Raw genomic sequence first — 18,434 nt, forward strand, 5'->3', positions numbered from 1 at the left:
AATTGGGAGCCATCCTAGCTTATCAAAGTCTGCCTACTGGCCCCCAATAATTCATATTTCTTCTACATGGCAAGTACACTTACCCCCTCCCAAGGTTCCCAAAAGATTCCTCTCATTACAGCATGAGCATATTTTAAGATCTTCAGTTATTTAATATGAGTTGATCATAGAAATAAAAATTAATAACTTTCTACAGATATTTGATCATATATCTGATGAAATAATGAAAGGTAGAAAAAATATAAAAAGTATTAACATGAAGCAAATACTGTTTTACAATTCATGAATTTTACCCTTATAAATCTATTCAAGACTATTTTACCTAAAATAACAGCAAATACCCAATGGGAACTTGTTTAGGCTTTAGCTGGAATTTACCCCACTAAACCATAGCCTCTGTCATTTCTCCCTTTCCAATGTGCAAGCATATAATTGAAGTAAAATGAATGGGCTTCTGAGCAAGCACAGATTTTAGACAAGTCCCTAAAGCATCCTCTTCTAGTATATACCATTTATTAAATGCATTGTAAATATTTTGAAGCCACCCTGAATAATTACAAAATAACATTAAAATAATAAGTGTTTGAATATTTTTAACCATTACATTCAACGACCTTGTGCAAAAAGAAAATTTTCAGATAACAACTATAATTACATGCAACTTCCACATGAAACAGGTATAAAATCTCTCTGTTTCTTGGAATTATTACTGCTGGAATTAATGAGCAAAGAGAATAGAAAATGGTTAGTGCATTGTTCCACTGATTCTAGCACTGGGATTTTTTCTTTTCTCTTGCTTTCTTTTAACCTTTTCTATCTACTCTCCAATTGGTCTATACACTAAAACATGATTCATTATAAAAAAATTTCTATAACGTTACGATTTTAATATTTTTTCTTTTCCTTCTAATCATTACATGTGCATCATTTAAATTACATGATTTTTTCTTTACTTAAGTTATTTTATATGTGTTTTCTAGTTGGCCTCTTTTTCAAATTTATTTTTATGTATGTTAATCTCTGGAGTGGAATTTTCTTAGATATTTATGTCAGTATTTTTCTTTTTGCACCTACTAATAGCAGGTAAACTATTCAAAGTCAGATTTATATAAGCCTAGATGACCTTAGAATATTTGCAAATATAGAAAAAGTTATACATCATTTTACAAGGTATTATTTCTCATGTATTTTTAGAATCAAGATATATTAAGAGAACTAGAATATATATCTGACCATGATAAACAGAAGTTTTCTAGCTACTCTGGATCTGCCTAATTTCTTTCTTCATACTAATCAACCATATCAACTGTATCATCAATGCATTGTACCTTTACTGAAGTCAATGTAACTTTCACATATTATTAACTAACCTCACATATTGTTACTATGCCTAATAAGTTTTCCACATGCATGCAGCACTATATCTATATGAGGGTATGCTGTAATCATTAGTACTTTTGAGTGAGAAGTGATTTCAAGATCAAATGTTACGTGATTAGAACATAAACACAGCAAAGTGGAAGAACAACTAGGTGACCTTTCATACAGTAACATTATCATGCCAGATGTGTGTATGTCCAAGCAGCTAAAACAACGTAGGACAGAAAGATTGTCTGCTTTCCTAAGATTCCTCGTGAGCACTTATAGCAAGGATGAAGAACAAGCAGTAAAATTTGGCTTGGCCTTCTTTGTGCCTACAGAGGATAGAGACCTTCACATCTTCACTCTTTTTTTAATAAAACATTGACTTTTCATATGCTTGCTTTCTGCACCACAGCATTCTAACTGAACATACATTCCAAAGAAACAATTTTCACAAGAGTATTATCAGGATTTCAGGTCAATGTCAATTTGGATCTATGTAAAGAGTAAAACATTGGATTTAAAATTTAACATGCTGTTCATTTAAAAAAAATTTTGTCATATAAATACCTAATCTGGGCTCATTTTGAGGCACTCTAATTATTGCATGTAATGAAATAGAGAGTCAATACTTCACAAGGTATTTTTCTCTTTTCTTTAACCCTAGTACATCCCTATAAGGGATGGAAAGGATGAGGAGGAGACGCATGATCCTCAGACAAGAACTGCATTTCTGTTGTCAGTCTGAAATCTCTTGTCATCTACTGCAATTCCAATATGATGATACCACAAGATTCGCAAAGATTGAGTGTTGGGGGAGTCATTCTTGCCCAAGCCAGACATGCCCTGGCCAGGCCTCCTTGAGTGATGTCCCTGGGTAAGGCTTGGTGTAGTTGCACCTATTCAGGAACCGTGAGAAAAACCCACCTGCCTTTATTAACACTACAGCAAGGCACAATTTCACACATACCATATAATCAAAAATTAAAAGACAGGATGATACCAAGTGTTGAGGTGATCTGTACACAGAGACCTGTCAGGCACTAAGAGTAAGGGGGTAAATTACACAGCAATTTGGAAAACATTTGGCATTACTAGGAAAAGATGAATATATACATATCCCATGCCTATCGATGCCACTCCCAGATAATCCCTTCAACATCCACCAAGGAGATTCTTGCATTGCCATGTATGACAATATTGTTGTCTTTAATGGCTGAGAGCCCACCTATTTTTAAGAGAAAAATATTTGTCACATTCTTTCTTAGATTTCAACACAAAATTTGTGCAAAGATACTTGGGTCCAAAGGGTTATTTATGTGAGGAGAGTTTTGTATGTTTATGAGTCAGTGAAAGAGTTATACATTTCTGCTTGACCTTTTGTATATTAGACCTCTGAATTTTCCTTAGGACTTCTTAAATACTCCAACATAGCATAGGACAGTTGCAGACAGAGGAGAGTATTAAGACAAAAGCATGGATTTTATCTAGCATTTTCTTAACCAGAATAATCTTTAGTTAAGATCAAATATTCTTTAATGATCTATATCAAAACTCCACGAAACTAGGTTTAAGGTTTTGCATATTTTGTTAGACTATACTTTCCCTGGAAGCAAGAAGGAGAAAGGATTGATTAGGTTATTAAAGAATCGTGGCAATGAGAACATAGTGATAATAAAGAGACAGGAGGGGGAAAGGAGAAAAGGTTGAGTACAAACACAGAGAAGTAGAGAAGCCATTACTAGTAATATAGACATAGCTCTAATGGTCAAGTTACCACATCCCAGAATGATGTCTTCTGACTGTTCCTGTGCCAGTGTAGTCCCAGGTAAGGCCTTCAGTCTCTGTGCTAAATCTTTTCATCCTTCCCTTCTACCCCTTCAGACATGCCTAGCTGCAATTCTAAAATCACTAAAGGAAAATCTATAATACTCTCTTGAAATTCAGTACTGTTTCAGTGCAGAATGTTTTTATGAATGCGTATATCTTTATACATACATAGATATTTACATATATATGTTTGAGTATATATATACACATATATAATTACATATGCATGTATATATGTATGTTTATATATGTTTAGTAATTACATGTTAAATATATATTTTCACTTATGTAATTAATGTAGATGTTTAGGATGTTTGTGAGTGGAATCCTACATTTGAAAGTATTCTTGAACTGATAAATTAGGCTGAAACTCTCAGGACAAAGTGATTTTCTTTCAGTAAGTATTCTAGAATAGATTTCATGATTGATGTTCTTAAAAAAACACCAAGCAGTTGATGCAAGGTTACATATAAATATTGAAGAAATTTCCCAAGGCTGAGAAACTCTACGGCCAGGGACTCCTTGAATCACTACTTACGTTGTGCTTTGTGAGGTTTGAAATATTAGTTGCTATTGCTTGTAGCCAGTCAATACAGTCTTCAGCAGAGAGGCACTGAATAATCCCACTGCAGACCCCATCCACAGCAATGACTTGAAAAGCATTCTGCCTGTGGACATGTCAGAACAAATCAGATCAAACCATAATCTCATTTATCTATTTTTAACTTGAAACAGTATCTGTTGAAAAGCTCTTCTTTCAAACAGTACAGATGCAGCTTCAGATTCACATTTGCTTACTTTTCTTTGTAAATATCTCTGTTTTTAAATGGAACACTAAAGATAAACTCAGAAAACATATAATCTTGAATTGATAGAAAGTATCTTGAAACTCAGATAAATTTGGAGAAACTTTGAGATGTAAAATATGTATTATGTAAATAGGAGAATATCTAAAACATTTCAGAAAGGTTCTTTTCCAAGTTTACCACAAAATTATATAGAAGTTTATCTATTATTTCAGCTACCATCATCTCCTCTTGACATTTTTCAATGCATTTTCTGATTAACAAAGGAAAGATCACAAAAAAAACCCCACAAATATTAAACATCATTTTTAAAAAATCACTTGATGTTATGAGCAGTAGTATTTTGCCCGTTATTAAAACACTTTTAATCTCAGTTTATTTATCTTCTCAAAGATGGTTCGAGACAAGAGGTTCATAGCTACTCCTCAGGTCCAAATTTTCATGCTCTAAGTTTATGTGAATGTCATGCATTTCACTTACAACCAAACTTTTCTTTAAAATGCAATGGCCAGTCTAAATATCCCGATGGTCTTTCGTTGATTTGTTGTTGCTGTTGTTGGAGAAAACTAAATGATGCCATTCTAAATTGTTCACCAAAGTGCTGTTGAATTTAAAGCAGCTCCCTACAGCTTTAATGATTTACCTTTTTTTTTCCGTATCAAGGTTTCATATGTTCAGATATAAGCTTAATGGACAGGAATTGATAAAAATTCCAAAATGAATGGAAATAGCTAAATGCCTCATGCTTGAGAATTACTCTGCTGTGCAATACAATGCACTTTAGAAAATACACAAACTGTATTTAAATCCCAGCCAATCATGAAGCAATAGAAAAATTCTGTAGTTCAATATTCAAAGCTATGCAAATTGTATAAATGTATGTATTTTTCTCCAAATAATTAACTTTTCTGTCACTTTTGAGTTTTCTAACTAGGTATTTTTGGATATTAGACATGATTTCATTTCCCCAAACACCAAAGGACACCCCCACAGAGCATAAGTTGGGCTCAGTTTCATCACTAGGCCTGTGGCACTCTCCCTTCCCACGAAACCAGTCCATCGTTAGCTTTTAGCTTCTGAGGTACTCTGCATCCAAATTATTAATATTTTTGAAGAAATTTGCTCTCATGTCCTTGCCCAAGCTCTTTCAACTGATAACAGGGAAGCATTCAAATATGCTTTTTTGTTTTATCTTAAAAGTACATGAAAAGCCCATAGGAAGTACAATTATCGTCCGTCTCTTTGAAATAATGTTCTTCTCAATTTGCGACAAGATAAATCATGCATGCCATGAAAAGAATATTAAAACTTTACATGACTTTCTTAGCTTTAATTTTGCTACTCAACAGTAAGTGAGACATTTAAAATATCCAGACAGCTCAACCGTTCATGAAAAATGAGAACGAATTTGAGTTTAGTGATATACATTTCTTTCTGCTCTCTGATTATCATAACCATTGCTCCATGTACCATAAATTAAAGCATGTCTTGAAAATATTTTTCTCTCTGCTTTAAATGAATCATGGCTAATTAATATTTTTCGCAGATTAAAGTTAATTCAGCAGATTAAATCTGCGTCTATGTAGTCATATATGTTACATAGTTCCTACACAGAGTAATTCTGAGGTACTAATTTTTTTATAAATCCAGGCTTATATGTTCATATATATTACTTTTTAAATTCTGTTTCAACTTTTCAGGTTGATTTGACGGAAACCCTTTCATGAACATAAGCATAGCAGCTGAGCAGTTTTTTTGCTTCCATTTGACCTCTTACATAAAGGCTGATAGGTTACAGTCTGGGTCATATTTCTGCCTCTACTGTTAAGTAAATGACAGCATTAGGCAAATTAGTCCACTTAGTTGTGGCTCAATTTCTCTGAAAGGAAAATGAGAATAACGTACTTTACATATTTAACAAGTATTTATGGAGTAACTTGTGGGATCCAAATACTTTCCCATATCACTGGAACTCTAGGAATAATTTTCCCTTGAATAATCCAGTAATGTGTCATTTTAATTGCAATATTTGAGAGTGTTTAGTAAGAATGTCTCCACATGGACTTATTGTTTCATCAAGCACTTAGGAGGAACTGCAGTGCTTTTGTTTTTATTTATAGCTTTTAGAAGATGTAATTCTTTTACTTGATAGAATCAGTAATAGTTAAAAAAAGACCCAAAACTTCTTTGTTTCCTCTTATTTGATGGTATACTTTCTGAAATCAATAGACTCCATATCCATTTGTCTAGTATTGTGAGATATTAAACCTTAAAATTTGTAGCAGTTTAGAAGATACTTAGACAAAATTATGATACTTAGTACCAACCCCCCCATACCTGCTGAAAAAGAGTTGCATAATTAAAGAGTTTGATACTCTGAAGTTTTGAGTTCAGATTATTTTTTCCACTCTTTGCTTAATATTTTTTATATTTTTATAAGGATTCTTGGTCATTGCTCTGGCAATGAATATTATTCTCAAAATTTGCTGAATTTCAATGTAGGTTTATTCATTAAAAATACAAATTTAGTCTTCCTTTGTATGATAAACATACCGCTCACTATAAAAATTCACAAATAACTCTCAATATAGCATGCATACACATAGATATACATACATTTCTGATTCACTATTGATTTTATACTATATGAAGATATAGGTGGGAAGATGTTAAATTTGTGAGTAGTGAATAGGAGAAAGCAGTGAGAGTAGGCATTTCAAGCACAAAGAGCAAGAGCTGCAGAGACTAAAATATGCAAATTTGGAATGGCCAGATTGCCACATCCATGAGGAGGAGTGTAGGAGATCAGCAGGAAAAAGCAGGAAGGCTTGGAGTAGGAGGCCTTTGTATGTCATGCAAGGAGCTTAAAGTCCAGGGAAACACTGCTGAACTTTATATAGAGGACTACCATGGTTAGATTTGTGTGGAGTGGGTGGTCCTGTTAGACCAGTTAGGATAATATGTTATGGAACCAAGATAAACGTGTGCTAGTGAGAATGAAAATGAAACAATTAATTCAAGGGATTTATAAAGGCATTAGAAAAGATGTGATTTAATGACTGCTTTTTTAATGAAATATGAGGGAGAGGATAGAGTTAAAATTACTCCAGAGTTTTGGATCTTACTGGTTGAAGTGTTTAGATAAAAGAAAGAAGGGAAAGCACATATTTTAGACAAGAGATAATTAATCCAAAATCAAATTTAAAAAGCAGCATGAAGAGTGTGACATGTTGAGAGAAATGTGGGTTGTTTGGTTTGTTGCAACATGGATATGAGGAAGAGGCAAGCGAAAAAGTTGGCAACAAAGTAAAGCCTAATCATTTAAGATCTTTGCAACCATGCTACAACATTTCTACTTGAAAGTTAACATTTAATCCTGCAAGTCAGGGAGAGCCAACAAAAACATTTGAGTGCTGAAATGACAGGCTCATATTTGTATTTTAGAAAGATCTAGCAGCGGTGGTGAAGAAGATGGAAAAGATGATAATGAAAGCAAGAGTAATGTAAGAAGCATATTGAAATATTCAAGATGAACAACGATAAGGGTCTGTTTCAAGAAAGTGGTTCACTCTGTATGTAGGTGAGAACACTGACTCAAATATTATTAAAAATAAGCCATTTACTTGATTTGGTTATTAATTATTTGGGGAGGTGATGAATGAAAAGAAAAAATAAAAAGATACACTCATGTTATTGATTTCAGCAGTTAACTCTATTTCTCATAGAGTTCAGTTCACAAACAGCAAATTCAGGATTGTTTCTGCTCCGCATATGCTACCTTGGTTCACTAACTCTTCATATCTTTTATCATTCAGGCTCAAAACCTAAACTGCTGGATGAAGTACATGAGGAGCTCTTCCAAACCATTTTGTTACCAATTTTCAAAAGTTGAAATTCACCAATCTGTTTCATTATTTGAAACATGATAACTCATCATTCCCTAAATAAGCCCTGTACCTTTATGCAACTGTCCGTCCTCCCAGTATTCCCTTTGTCTGAAATGCCTTTCAACCTCACTCCATTTATTATCTACAAGGTTGTGTCAAGTAACAATTTTCTGTAACTCTCTGACCTCTAATTTCTCTGTGTATAAAATGAAGATGGCAACTTTTGTCCCACATACCTCACATTTTTAAGACTTGTTTTAAGAGCAGTTTTAGGTTCACAGCAAAATTGAAGGGAAAGTAAAAAGAGTTCCCATAGACTCCCTGACCCCACACATGCATAGCCTCCCTGATATCAACATTGCCCACAAGACGGTACGTTTGTTATAGTTGACAAACCTCCATTGACACACATCATTATCATTCAAAGTCCATAGTTTACATTAGGGTTCACTCTTGGTGTTGTACACACTATGCGTCTGAAGAAATGTATAATGACATATATCCATCATTATAACATCATACAGAGTATTTTCCCTGCCCTATATATCCTCTCTGCTCTGCCGGTTCATTCCTTTACCCACCACCATCCCCACCCCTGGCAACCACTTTTTATCTTTGTATTGTCTCCCTAGTTTAACATTTTCTAGAAGGTCATATGGTTGGTATCATATGATGTGAGTAGGCTTTCCATATTGGCTTCCTTCATTTACTAGTATGCATTTATAGTTCTCCCATATCTTTCTATGGCTTGATAGTTCATTTCTGTTTAGCTCTTAATAATATTCCATTATCTGGATGTACTACAGTTTATTTATCCATTCACCTACTGAAGAACATCTCACTTCCAAGTTTTGCAATTATGCATAAAGCGTCTATACACATTTATGTGCAGGTTTTTGTGTGAACATAAGTTTCAACTCTTTTGGGTAAATGCCAAGAAGCATGATTACTAGATCATATGGTAAAAGTTATGTTCAGTTTTGTAAGAAACCACCAAATGTCTTCCAAACTGGCTGTACCATTTTGCATTTCCACCAGCAGTGAATGAGAGTTCCTATTGCTCCACATTCTCATCAGCATTCAGTGTTGTTAGCATTCTGGATGTTGGCCATTCTAGTAGGTGTGTAGTGTATGTCATTTTTGTTTTAATTTGCATTTCCCTGATGACATATGATGTGCGGCATCTTCTATATGTTTATTTCTCATCTATATATCTTCCTTGGTGAGATATCTGCTAAAGTTTTTGGCCTATTTTTTGGTTGGGTTGTTTGTTTTCTTACTGTTAAATTTTAAGTGTTCTATGTACATTTTGGATAACGGTCCTTTATCAGATGTGTCTTTTGCAAATATTTCTCCTAGTCTATAGCTTGTCTTTTCATTCTCTTGACATTATCTTTTATAGAGTAGAAGTTTTTAATTTTAATGAAGTACAGCTTATCAATTATTTCTTACATAGATCATGCCTTTGATGTTATATCTAAAAAGTCATTGCCATACCCAAGTTCATTCAGGTTTTCTCTTCAGATTATCCTCTAGGAGTTTTAAAGATTTTGTTTTACATTCAAGTCTCTGATCCACTTTGAGTTAATTTTTGTGAAGGATGCAAGGTTTTTCTGTAGACTGATTTTTTTGTATGTGGATGTCCAGTTGTTCCAGCACCATTTGTTGAAAAGATTCTCTTTTCTCCATTGTATTGCTGTTGCTTGTTTGTCAAAGATCAGTTGACTATATTTATGTGAGTTTATTTCTGGGTTCTCTATTCTGTTCCATTGATTTATTTGCCTATTCTTTTGTAACACCATGCTGTCTTTTTTACTGTAGCTTTTTAGTAAATCTTAAAGTCAGTTTGTGTCAGTCCTCAAATCTTTCTTCTCCTTCAATATTATGTTGGCTCTTCTGGGTCTTTTGCTTCTCCAGAAAATCACAAAATAACTTGCTGAGATTTTAATTGGGATTGCATTAAATCTAAGATCAAGTTCGGAAAAACTGACATCTTGGCAATATCAAGTTTTCCTATTCATGAACACGGAATGTCCCCTATTTATTTGATTCTCCTTTGATTTTGTTCATCAGAGTTTTGTAATTTTCTGCACATAGATCTTTTATATATATTTTTTACATTTATAACTATCTCATTTATTTGGGTGCTAATGTAAATGGTATCATGTTTTTACTTTCAAATTCTGCTAGTTCATTGCTGGTATATAAGAAAGTGATTGACTTTTGCATATTAATTTTGCATTCTGCATCGTTGATATTTTCACTTATTAGTTACAGGATTTTTTTGTTGATACTTTTTGATTCTCTACATAGATGATCATGTCATCTGCAAACAAAGACAGTTTTATTTCCTCTTTCCTAATCTACATACCTTTTATTTTCTCTCCTTGTCTTGTTTAATTAGCTAGTATTTCTAGTACAATATTGAATAGGAGTGGTGAGAGGGGGCCTCCTTGCCTTGTTTCTAATCTTAGTGGGAAAGTTTTGAGTTTCTCACGATTGAGGATGATGTTACCTGTAAGTTTTTTGTAGATATTCTTTATCAAGTTGAAGAAGTGTTTTTCTATTCCTAGTTTACTGAGAGTTTTTATAATGAATGGATGTTTATTTTGTCAAATGTTTTCCTGAATCTATTTACATAAGCATGTGATGTTTTTTCTTCTTTATGCTGTTGATTTGCTGGATGACATTAATTGATTTTTGAATATTGATCTATCTTTTCATAGCTGGGATAAATCATACTTGGTTGTGGTATATAATTCTTTTTATACATTGTTGGATTGAATTTGCTAATATTTTATTGAGGATTTTTGCATATATGTTCACAAGAAATATTGATCCATGTTTGTTTTTTTCTTGAATGTCTTTATCTGGTTTGGGGATTAGTGTAATGTTGGTCTCATAGAATGAGCTAGGAAGTAGTCCCTCTGCTTCCTTCCTTTGAAAGAGATTGTAGAGAATTGGTATCACTTCTTCCTTAAATGTTTGGTAGAATTCCTGACTGGATCTCATGCTTTCAACTTTGGAAGTTTATTAGCTATTTATTGAATTTCTTTAATATATATAGTTTTATTCAGTTTGCCTGTTTCTTCTTGTGTCTATCAAGGAATTGATCCATTTACTCTAGTTTGTCAAATTTGTGGACATAGAGTTGCTCTGAGTACTCCTTTATTAGCCTTTTAATGCCTGTAAGATCTGTAATTATGTCCCCTCTTTCGTGTCTGATACTAGTAATTTGTTTTCTTTCTCTTTTTTTCTTAGGTAGCCTGGCTAGAGGCCTATCAATTTTACTAATCTTCAAAGAATCAGCTTTTAGTTTGGTTTCATTGATTTTCTCTATTGATTTCCTATTTTAAATTTCATTGATTTATGCTTTAATTATTATTATTTCTTTTCTCCTGTTTACTTTGAATTTTATTTGTTCTTTGTTTCTAGTTTCCTAAGGTGTAGACTTGATTATGGATTTTTTACCTTTCTTCTTTTCTAATATATGCATTTAATGCTATAAATGTCCCTCTAAGTACTGCTTTCATTGCATTGCACAAATTTTGATAAGTTGCATTTTCATTTTCTCCAAAACTTTAAAAACATTTCTATTGAGGTTTTATTCCTTTGATCCATATATTATTTAAAATCATATTGCTTAATCTCCACATACTTGGGGGTTTTCCTGTTATCTTTCTGTTATTCATTTATAGTTTAGTCCCATTGCATTCTGAAAGCAGACATTGTATGAGTTCTATTCTTTTAAAATCTTTACAGTGTGTTTTATGGCCTAGAACATGGTCTATCTTGATGAATGTTCCGTCAAATTGTATTTTGAAGACTATGGACTAGGCTTCTTAAAACCTGAAAATCTGTTAAAAATGTTGTATTATTTTTACCTGTCAAAATCCAACTCAAATTTTAAAAAGGTAATTTAGATGCCACCTATTCCATGATGTTTTCTATAACCCATGTATTTGGAGGGAATCCTTCCCACCTGAGTGCTCCCAGTCTTCCTACTTCCTTTACTGTAATACTTGTTCTCTGTGGTATTTGCTACATATCATTCTTTCTTAGTAGACTGCCTCCATGAAAAAGGGTCTCTGTGTGTTACTTTCCATTGCTCATAGTACTGGCACAGTGCTAGTGCCCTGAGTGTTTAATTGGTCAGTGCAAAAATATCCATCCCCATTTTATTTTAACAATCCGCTGCTTTTGATAATTTGAGATCTGCTTGTCATTGAAGACAGTTCAACTATCAGACTTAAATTCCGACATTTCTGTTCTTTGACCATAATCTCTTCCTTTCCATCATTGCGTAATTAACTTTTTCCTTTTTGTCTTTTTTACCCCTTCCAATTGTCCTTCTCCATAAATCTATTCAGAATATATCTGTGTTCCTCCCTAGACTGAGCTCCCTGTTCATCCATATCAATTATGTGGTTTTTTCCCCACCCTAAAATTTTCTGTCATTTTGACCTCTGGCTGTTTCTACTTTACTAATTCCCAGCTCTCAATAACTTCAATTTAGGTAAATTTATAGCCTTTTCTGCTTAAAGTGTCAAGATTCCACGGGAAAAGTAATAATTTGCGCAAAAGAGATCCAATGTAATTGGTCTTTGGGAATCAGTTAACTTAGTTCCTTTTATCTCCTTTGTTATCTTTCTACCCTCACAGCAGTCAACATTATATATCTTGCAGTTTCTCCTGCCTACCTAGTAGTCATTTTATTTATTTCTTGTGACTGGATAATCCTATTCCTCATAACATCTCTTCCATAGTTTATCTCTCCTTCAATTCCTGAATCCTGCCTAGCTTTATGTCCTTCCGAGAAGATAGCCTTGCCTTCCAACTCTTGAATATCTAGTGTCTAGCCAGTAGAAGCACCATATTGTATGTCTTTATCCTATTTTTTCTTATAATTTTATGGGCTTTAGAAGTATACATCCTTTCATTTTATCAATCACAAATCTTTCATCTTACCCTAAAGCTATCTGGAATATGCTCTTTCAATGGTAATTCCTTACTGATTTTGTCAATTTCCCAGAGATACTCAAGTTCCCTGGGACTCTTTCTTTGGCTATGAAAAATATTAAAATGCAATTGGTAGACTTATATCATTGAAGAAGTATGTCACAAACTTGAGAAATGAAACAAGTAGAGAGTTTTTGATGCGATAATTTTCTACAGGTTGAAAAAACTATGCAAAGTTGATGTAGAGTTGTCCAAAGGAATTTTGATCTTTTCCAGAGAGAAGCATTATATACCTTAAGAGAGTTATGGCACTTTCTTCCTCAAGTTCACAGTACAATTCTATAAGAACACGTGAAGAAGTGGAGTATTTATGAAGATTGTACTAGACAAAGGGACACTTGTACGGCTCACGGAGTAGGTGAAATCAAGTAGCATCTTAATGTTATTTAGTTGAATATTTTTTGAAAGTCATCAATTATTCCTGGTTTACGTAGTGGACCTGCTGGCCTATCTGTGAAAGTGTAAAAAACTCAATCCGTTGATTCACTCTGGATCCACATGTATAGGACCACATATAACAAAAGAGCGATGGAACAGCAAGAGTAGCAGTATACCAAAACAGGGACTCTGTTTTTCCTCCAGCCTCTTTAGTATTGAGTCCTTCTCCTCAATCAGTAACCATGACCATGATATGCCTCAGATTTTATATCCCCCTTTAATCCCACATCACATTATGAATAGCATATCCTTACACATCGTTTCCCTTTCTTTACCATCAATATCCTTCTTATAACAAACTATTTTTCAATCCAATTCACTCCACCAATTATTTACCCAAAGTCACCTCAAAATTAATTACTGTTTCTCAGTCCTTTCAGTATTTATTTTCTGTAGTTGACACTTTCTTCTCCTTAAAATCCTGTTCTCAATATATGCTGTGATATTATAATATTGTAGTTAGTTCTTTTTTCCTCCCTGTATTTTTCTATTTTATATGTTCACTGGTTGTTTCCTTCTCAGATTCCCTAAAATATACATTCTTAAAAGTCCCACCTTTCAGTGAACAACTGTGAATTAAGTGTTTATTATGAAACAGATTCTTATTTGGTGGTATTATTAGAAATCATTTGATAAGATTCTTGCATTATTGGAAGCACTATCACCATCCTGGCTTATTGTTCAGATACTAAACTTCATCCATAGGTGCCCAGTATGGTATCATCTCAAAAATCTTCACTTCAGAAGAAAAAGACTGAGCACTCTTAGAAGGGCACTAGAAATTCTGTTGTCATTGGAATTTTCTAAAAATAATAGTACAAAACTGTAGACTTCATTTCAGTGCTACTGATTTTCATAATGTTTAAGGAGCATGCAGTAGATGATACTGCTATTCAAAAAACAAACTGAGAGATGGAATTCTTCCTTATTAAAACTCATTGAATAAACATTTATTTAGTGCTTTTGAGGCATAAAGCATGCTAAGTACTGAATGTACAGAGTTAAATACTATGTTTCCAAAATCCAAATAGAAATATTATACCATATTATACATATAACATTTATATATTCAATATATAATTTTTCACATACGAAAACACATCTTAGAGATTAAAAGAACAGCAAAAGTTCCTGCAACCTCTACTTTCTGTTCTAATACCCTGATGATGCAATGTTTTGCAATATATGACACTTCAGAATTGAAATCAAACATATATTTCTAAGACAGGGTCATTACTATATGATGAACATAAACTGTTTTATCACAGATAAAAAAACATTGTGATGTTTTAATTCACATCTACACAATAGTATATGACAGCAACACAACTTTGTTGCAATTGAATATGAGAAGTATTATATCATTGAATTTAAAATGATGGGCCTTGGCAAAAGCAACCAACAAATAATATCATAGGTTTTGAACCAAGCTAAATAATTTTCTATACTTGTCATCATGGGCCAGTAATTTATCCTTTCTTTTTTTCTTTTCCATTTACTGTTTCAATTGTCCTTGCTTGTAAGCTCTTTCAGGGAAAGAACCAAACACAACACCTCCCACTTACAGACATTAAAGCAACATTTATTAAGTGATGAGTGAACAATAAATTAGCTCTTGAATCTGAATCACTGTACAGTCTGCTCTGAATAGTGCTATGTTTATAACTGCTTATTACTATAATATTTATTAAGTGCAATTAATTCAATTGCTAAAAGCTGTTGATGTGCTGAGGTACCATAAAAACAAAAATGTAAGGAGTCATTTGAACTCATCCAATTTCTTTTTTCTCATAAACTGTTTTAGCTAAATGCTTCTGCATCATGTATCTGTATAAAATATTTTTAAAGTAAGAACAAAACAAAATAAAACAAATATACACATTTTAAAAAATACCATTAATAAAAATATTGAGAGTTATTAAGGGAGAACAAAAATAGAACCAAAGGAAATAAATGAAGAGAAACAGAAAGATTAAAGGTAAGACACATTTGAATAACTACTTATGTGAAAATAATAACATACCTTGAGGAATTTAAAATACATATATAATTAAAATTATATCAGAAATATTCCCAAAGACAGGAAAGGAATAAAGTAGTTAATTAAAGTATTCTAAGTTTCTACCATTTTCTGAAATAGGAAAATTAATAAATTGTATTAAATGCAAATAAATCATGTATATAGTACCATGTTTGTGCCTCCCTCCAAATTTATATGACAAAATTCTAATGGCCAATGTGGTAGTATTAACAGGTGGAGCCATTGGGAGATGCCTAAGCAATTATGGTGGAGCCCTCATGAATGGGATTAGTGTCTTATACAAGAGGCTCCAAAGAGATACCTAGCCCCTTCAACCATGTGAGAACATAGAGAAGACATCAGATATAAGCCGGGAAGACAGCCTTCATCAGAGAACTTGACCATGTTGCCTTGATCTTGGACTTCCTGCATCCAGAACTGTGAGAAATAAATTTCTGTTGTTTATAAGCCACATAGTCTGTGGTATTTTGTTATAGCAGCCTGAAAGGACTAAGACACATGGTGTAATGTTTAGGCAATAACTAGAACAAAATAAAAGGATATATATATATATGTATACACATAATAGAGAGAATATTAAACAATAGAAATGCTTAATTATTGCAAAAAAGTTAAAAAAAGATAAAATAGCATACAAAAACTAGTGTGTTGAGACAAAGAACTCTTTTCTTGCATAGAAGATTTCAGTTGACAAATAAGCACATGAAAAGACATTCAACATTATTAGGAAATGCAAATTCAGGTCACAATGATATATCACTACATATGTATCAGATGTAAAAGATACATAAAAGATAGCAACAACACCAAAACCTGGCAAAGATGTAGAGAAAATGGATCACTCATACACTGCTGGTGGGAACATAAAATTGTAAAGCCACTTTAAAAAAACTATGGGCCTGTTTCTTAATAAACTAAATATGCTATTATCATACAATTCAGTAATTGAGCTCTCGAATATTTACCCAAAGAAATGAAAAAGTATGTTCACACACAAAAAATATATACAAATGTTCATAGCATATGTATTTAGAATAGTCCAAAATTGGCACAACCCAGATGTCCTTTAAGGGGTAAATTTTTAATATGTGGTACATCCATACCATGGAATACTATCAGAAATAAAAAGAAATGAACAATTGAAAAATGCAACTACTTGGAATAATTACCAGAGAAATGTGCTGAGTGAGAAAATTCAATCCAATAAGGTTACATAATGTAGGATTCCATTTACACAATGTTATTAAAATAACAAAATATTAGAGATGAAAAACAGGTGAGCAAGTTGTCAGAGGTTAGGGGTGTGCTAGGGGAGGAGGGATGCTGGCATGGTTATATAAGGGCAACAGGAGGATTTCTGCAGTGATGGAACTGTTCTATACTGTGTAGGTGGATACAGGAACGTGAACATGTGATAAAATTCTATAGAACTAAACACACACATACATGCACTCACACATGTGAATATCTGAAAGAGTGATGGTTTTTACAATGTCAATGTCCTGAATATGGTATTGTGCTATATTTTTGCAAGTTGTTACCAATTGGGAAATGGGTAAACAAAATCTCTGTATTATTTCTTACAACTGCATATGAATCTATGATTATCTCAAGATAAACTACCTCATTAGAAAAAACAAAATCTAGAGTGTTGAACAGAAGACAAATACTGAACTTGTAGATATAATCCCAGATATAACAGTAATTACATTAAAAGTAACTAGACTAAATAATCCAGTTAAAAGACTAAGATTTTTACTTTGGACCAAAAAGAAGACAAAATATATACAGATTAGAAGAGATATTTTTACAGAGTAGGACCAAGAAAAGTTGGAAGAAATGGATAAAAGAATATACAATGTAAATATTAGCCAATAGATATGTAGTGTAATTCTTGAAGGCAAAAAACAATTCCAGAGACATAGGGCATTTCATATCAACAAAAGGACCATACATGAGGAAGTTATAAAAATTCTAAATTTGCTTGTATATAATAACATAGAATTAAACAGTATTGACACAACTAAAAGGAGAAATACACAAAGCCACCATGATAGTAGGAGACTTCAATTCATCTCTCTCAATATCTGATACAATAAACACACAAAAACATCATTAATGATGTAGAGGATCAGAATCACTAATGAGCAAAAATGACCCACTTGAAATAAGCAGAACACTGCACTAAAGAAAATGACAACACACATTCTTTGAAGTGCATATGAAACATTTTCCAAAATTATTCATACACTGAGTGAAATCAAGTCTCAACAAATATCAAAGGGTTGAACTCATTCAGTATGAAATTATACTAGAAAGCAATATGGAAGATAACTTAAAAATTCCAAAATATTTTAAAATTTTGCAATATACTTTTAAATAATCCATGAGTCAAAGAGGCAATTATAACAAAAATTAGAAAATATCATTAAATGGATAATAAGAAAGAACATAAATATCAATACTTGTGGACATCCAGTCCTGGCCAAGCAAGAGTAGACCCATTCCTCCCAAGAGGGCTCCCTAATACTATTAAAGAACCTTGGGCATAACCAAACAGCAAGTAAAACCAGTCCCTGAAAGGTGAAAGGATAAAGCTGATTGCCTAGGGAACTTGGGACTTGAGGAATGACAAGATACTAAGTCCCCTGTGTTTCCTTATTGCCTCCCATATATTGTATGTAGACAGGATGGTCTAGAAGCCTCCAACCCAGAATCACCAACAGCAGGTCAGAAAAAGGCTCTGAGGAAAGTCTGTTCTCCCTAATTAAAGGGCTAGCAAATGAGTGGGCTGAAAGCATTAAACCTTTTTGGCAACTTGCTCAAATTAGTCAAACATCAATGGAACCACTGCCCTTCCCCCCAGGTTTCCATGGGACCCCTCAGAGAACTGTTCTTCCATCCATCCTCTGATTCCTCCACCTGGTGATGTTCAAGAGGCCAAGAAGGAAGCTGATCTTCCATCCTCCACTTGGAAGAAGCAGGCAGCATTCCAATTCTCCCCCAGGTTAGTGTCAGTGGGGTCCAGTGGGAACTTGAACTTCTGTACCC

The 18,434-nt window shown here is 33.3% G+C and overlaps 1 protein-coding gene across 7 annotated transcripts in view; it reads right to left on the minus strand.

The window, feature by feature from the left end:
- SNTG1 (syntrophin gamma 1) overlaps positions 1-18,434 on the minus strand; it is an 867,628-nt gene that overhangs the window by 188,189 nt on the left and 661,005 nt on the right. For all 7 annotated transcript variants that reach the window (XR_011421293.1, XM_023648630.2, XM_023648636.2 and 4 more), the window contains one exon: positions 3,731-3,860. Coding sequence is in view for 6 of the 7 variants with exons in the window: in XM_023648630.2 (XP_023504398.2) it covers positions 3,731-3,860 (130 nt within the window). In the remaining variant the exon portion in view is untranslated. The remainder of the gene's footprint in view (positions 1-3,730; positions 3,861-18,434) is intronic.

The sequence above is a fragment of the Equus caballus genome, chromosome 9, assembly GCF_041296265.1.
Source record: "Equus caballus isolate H_3958 breed thoroughbred chromosome 9, TB-T2T, whole genome shotgun sequence".
Taxonomy (NCBI): domain Eukaryota; kingdom Metazoa; phylum Chordata; class Mammalia; order Perissodactyla; family Equidae; genus Equus; species Equus caballus.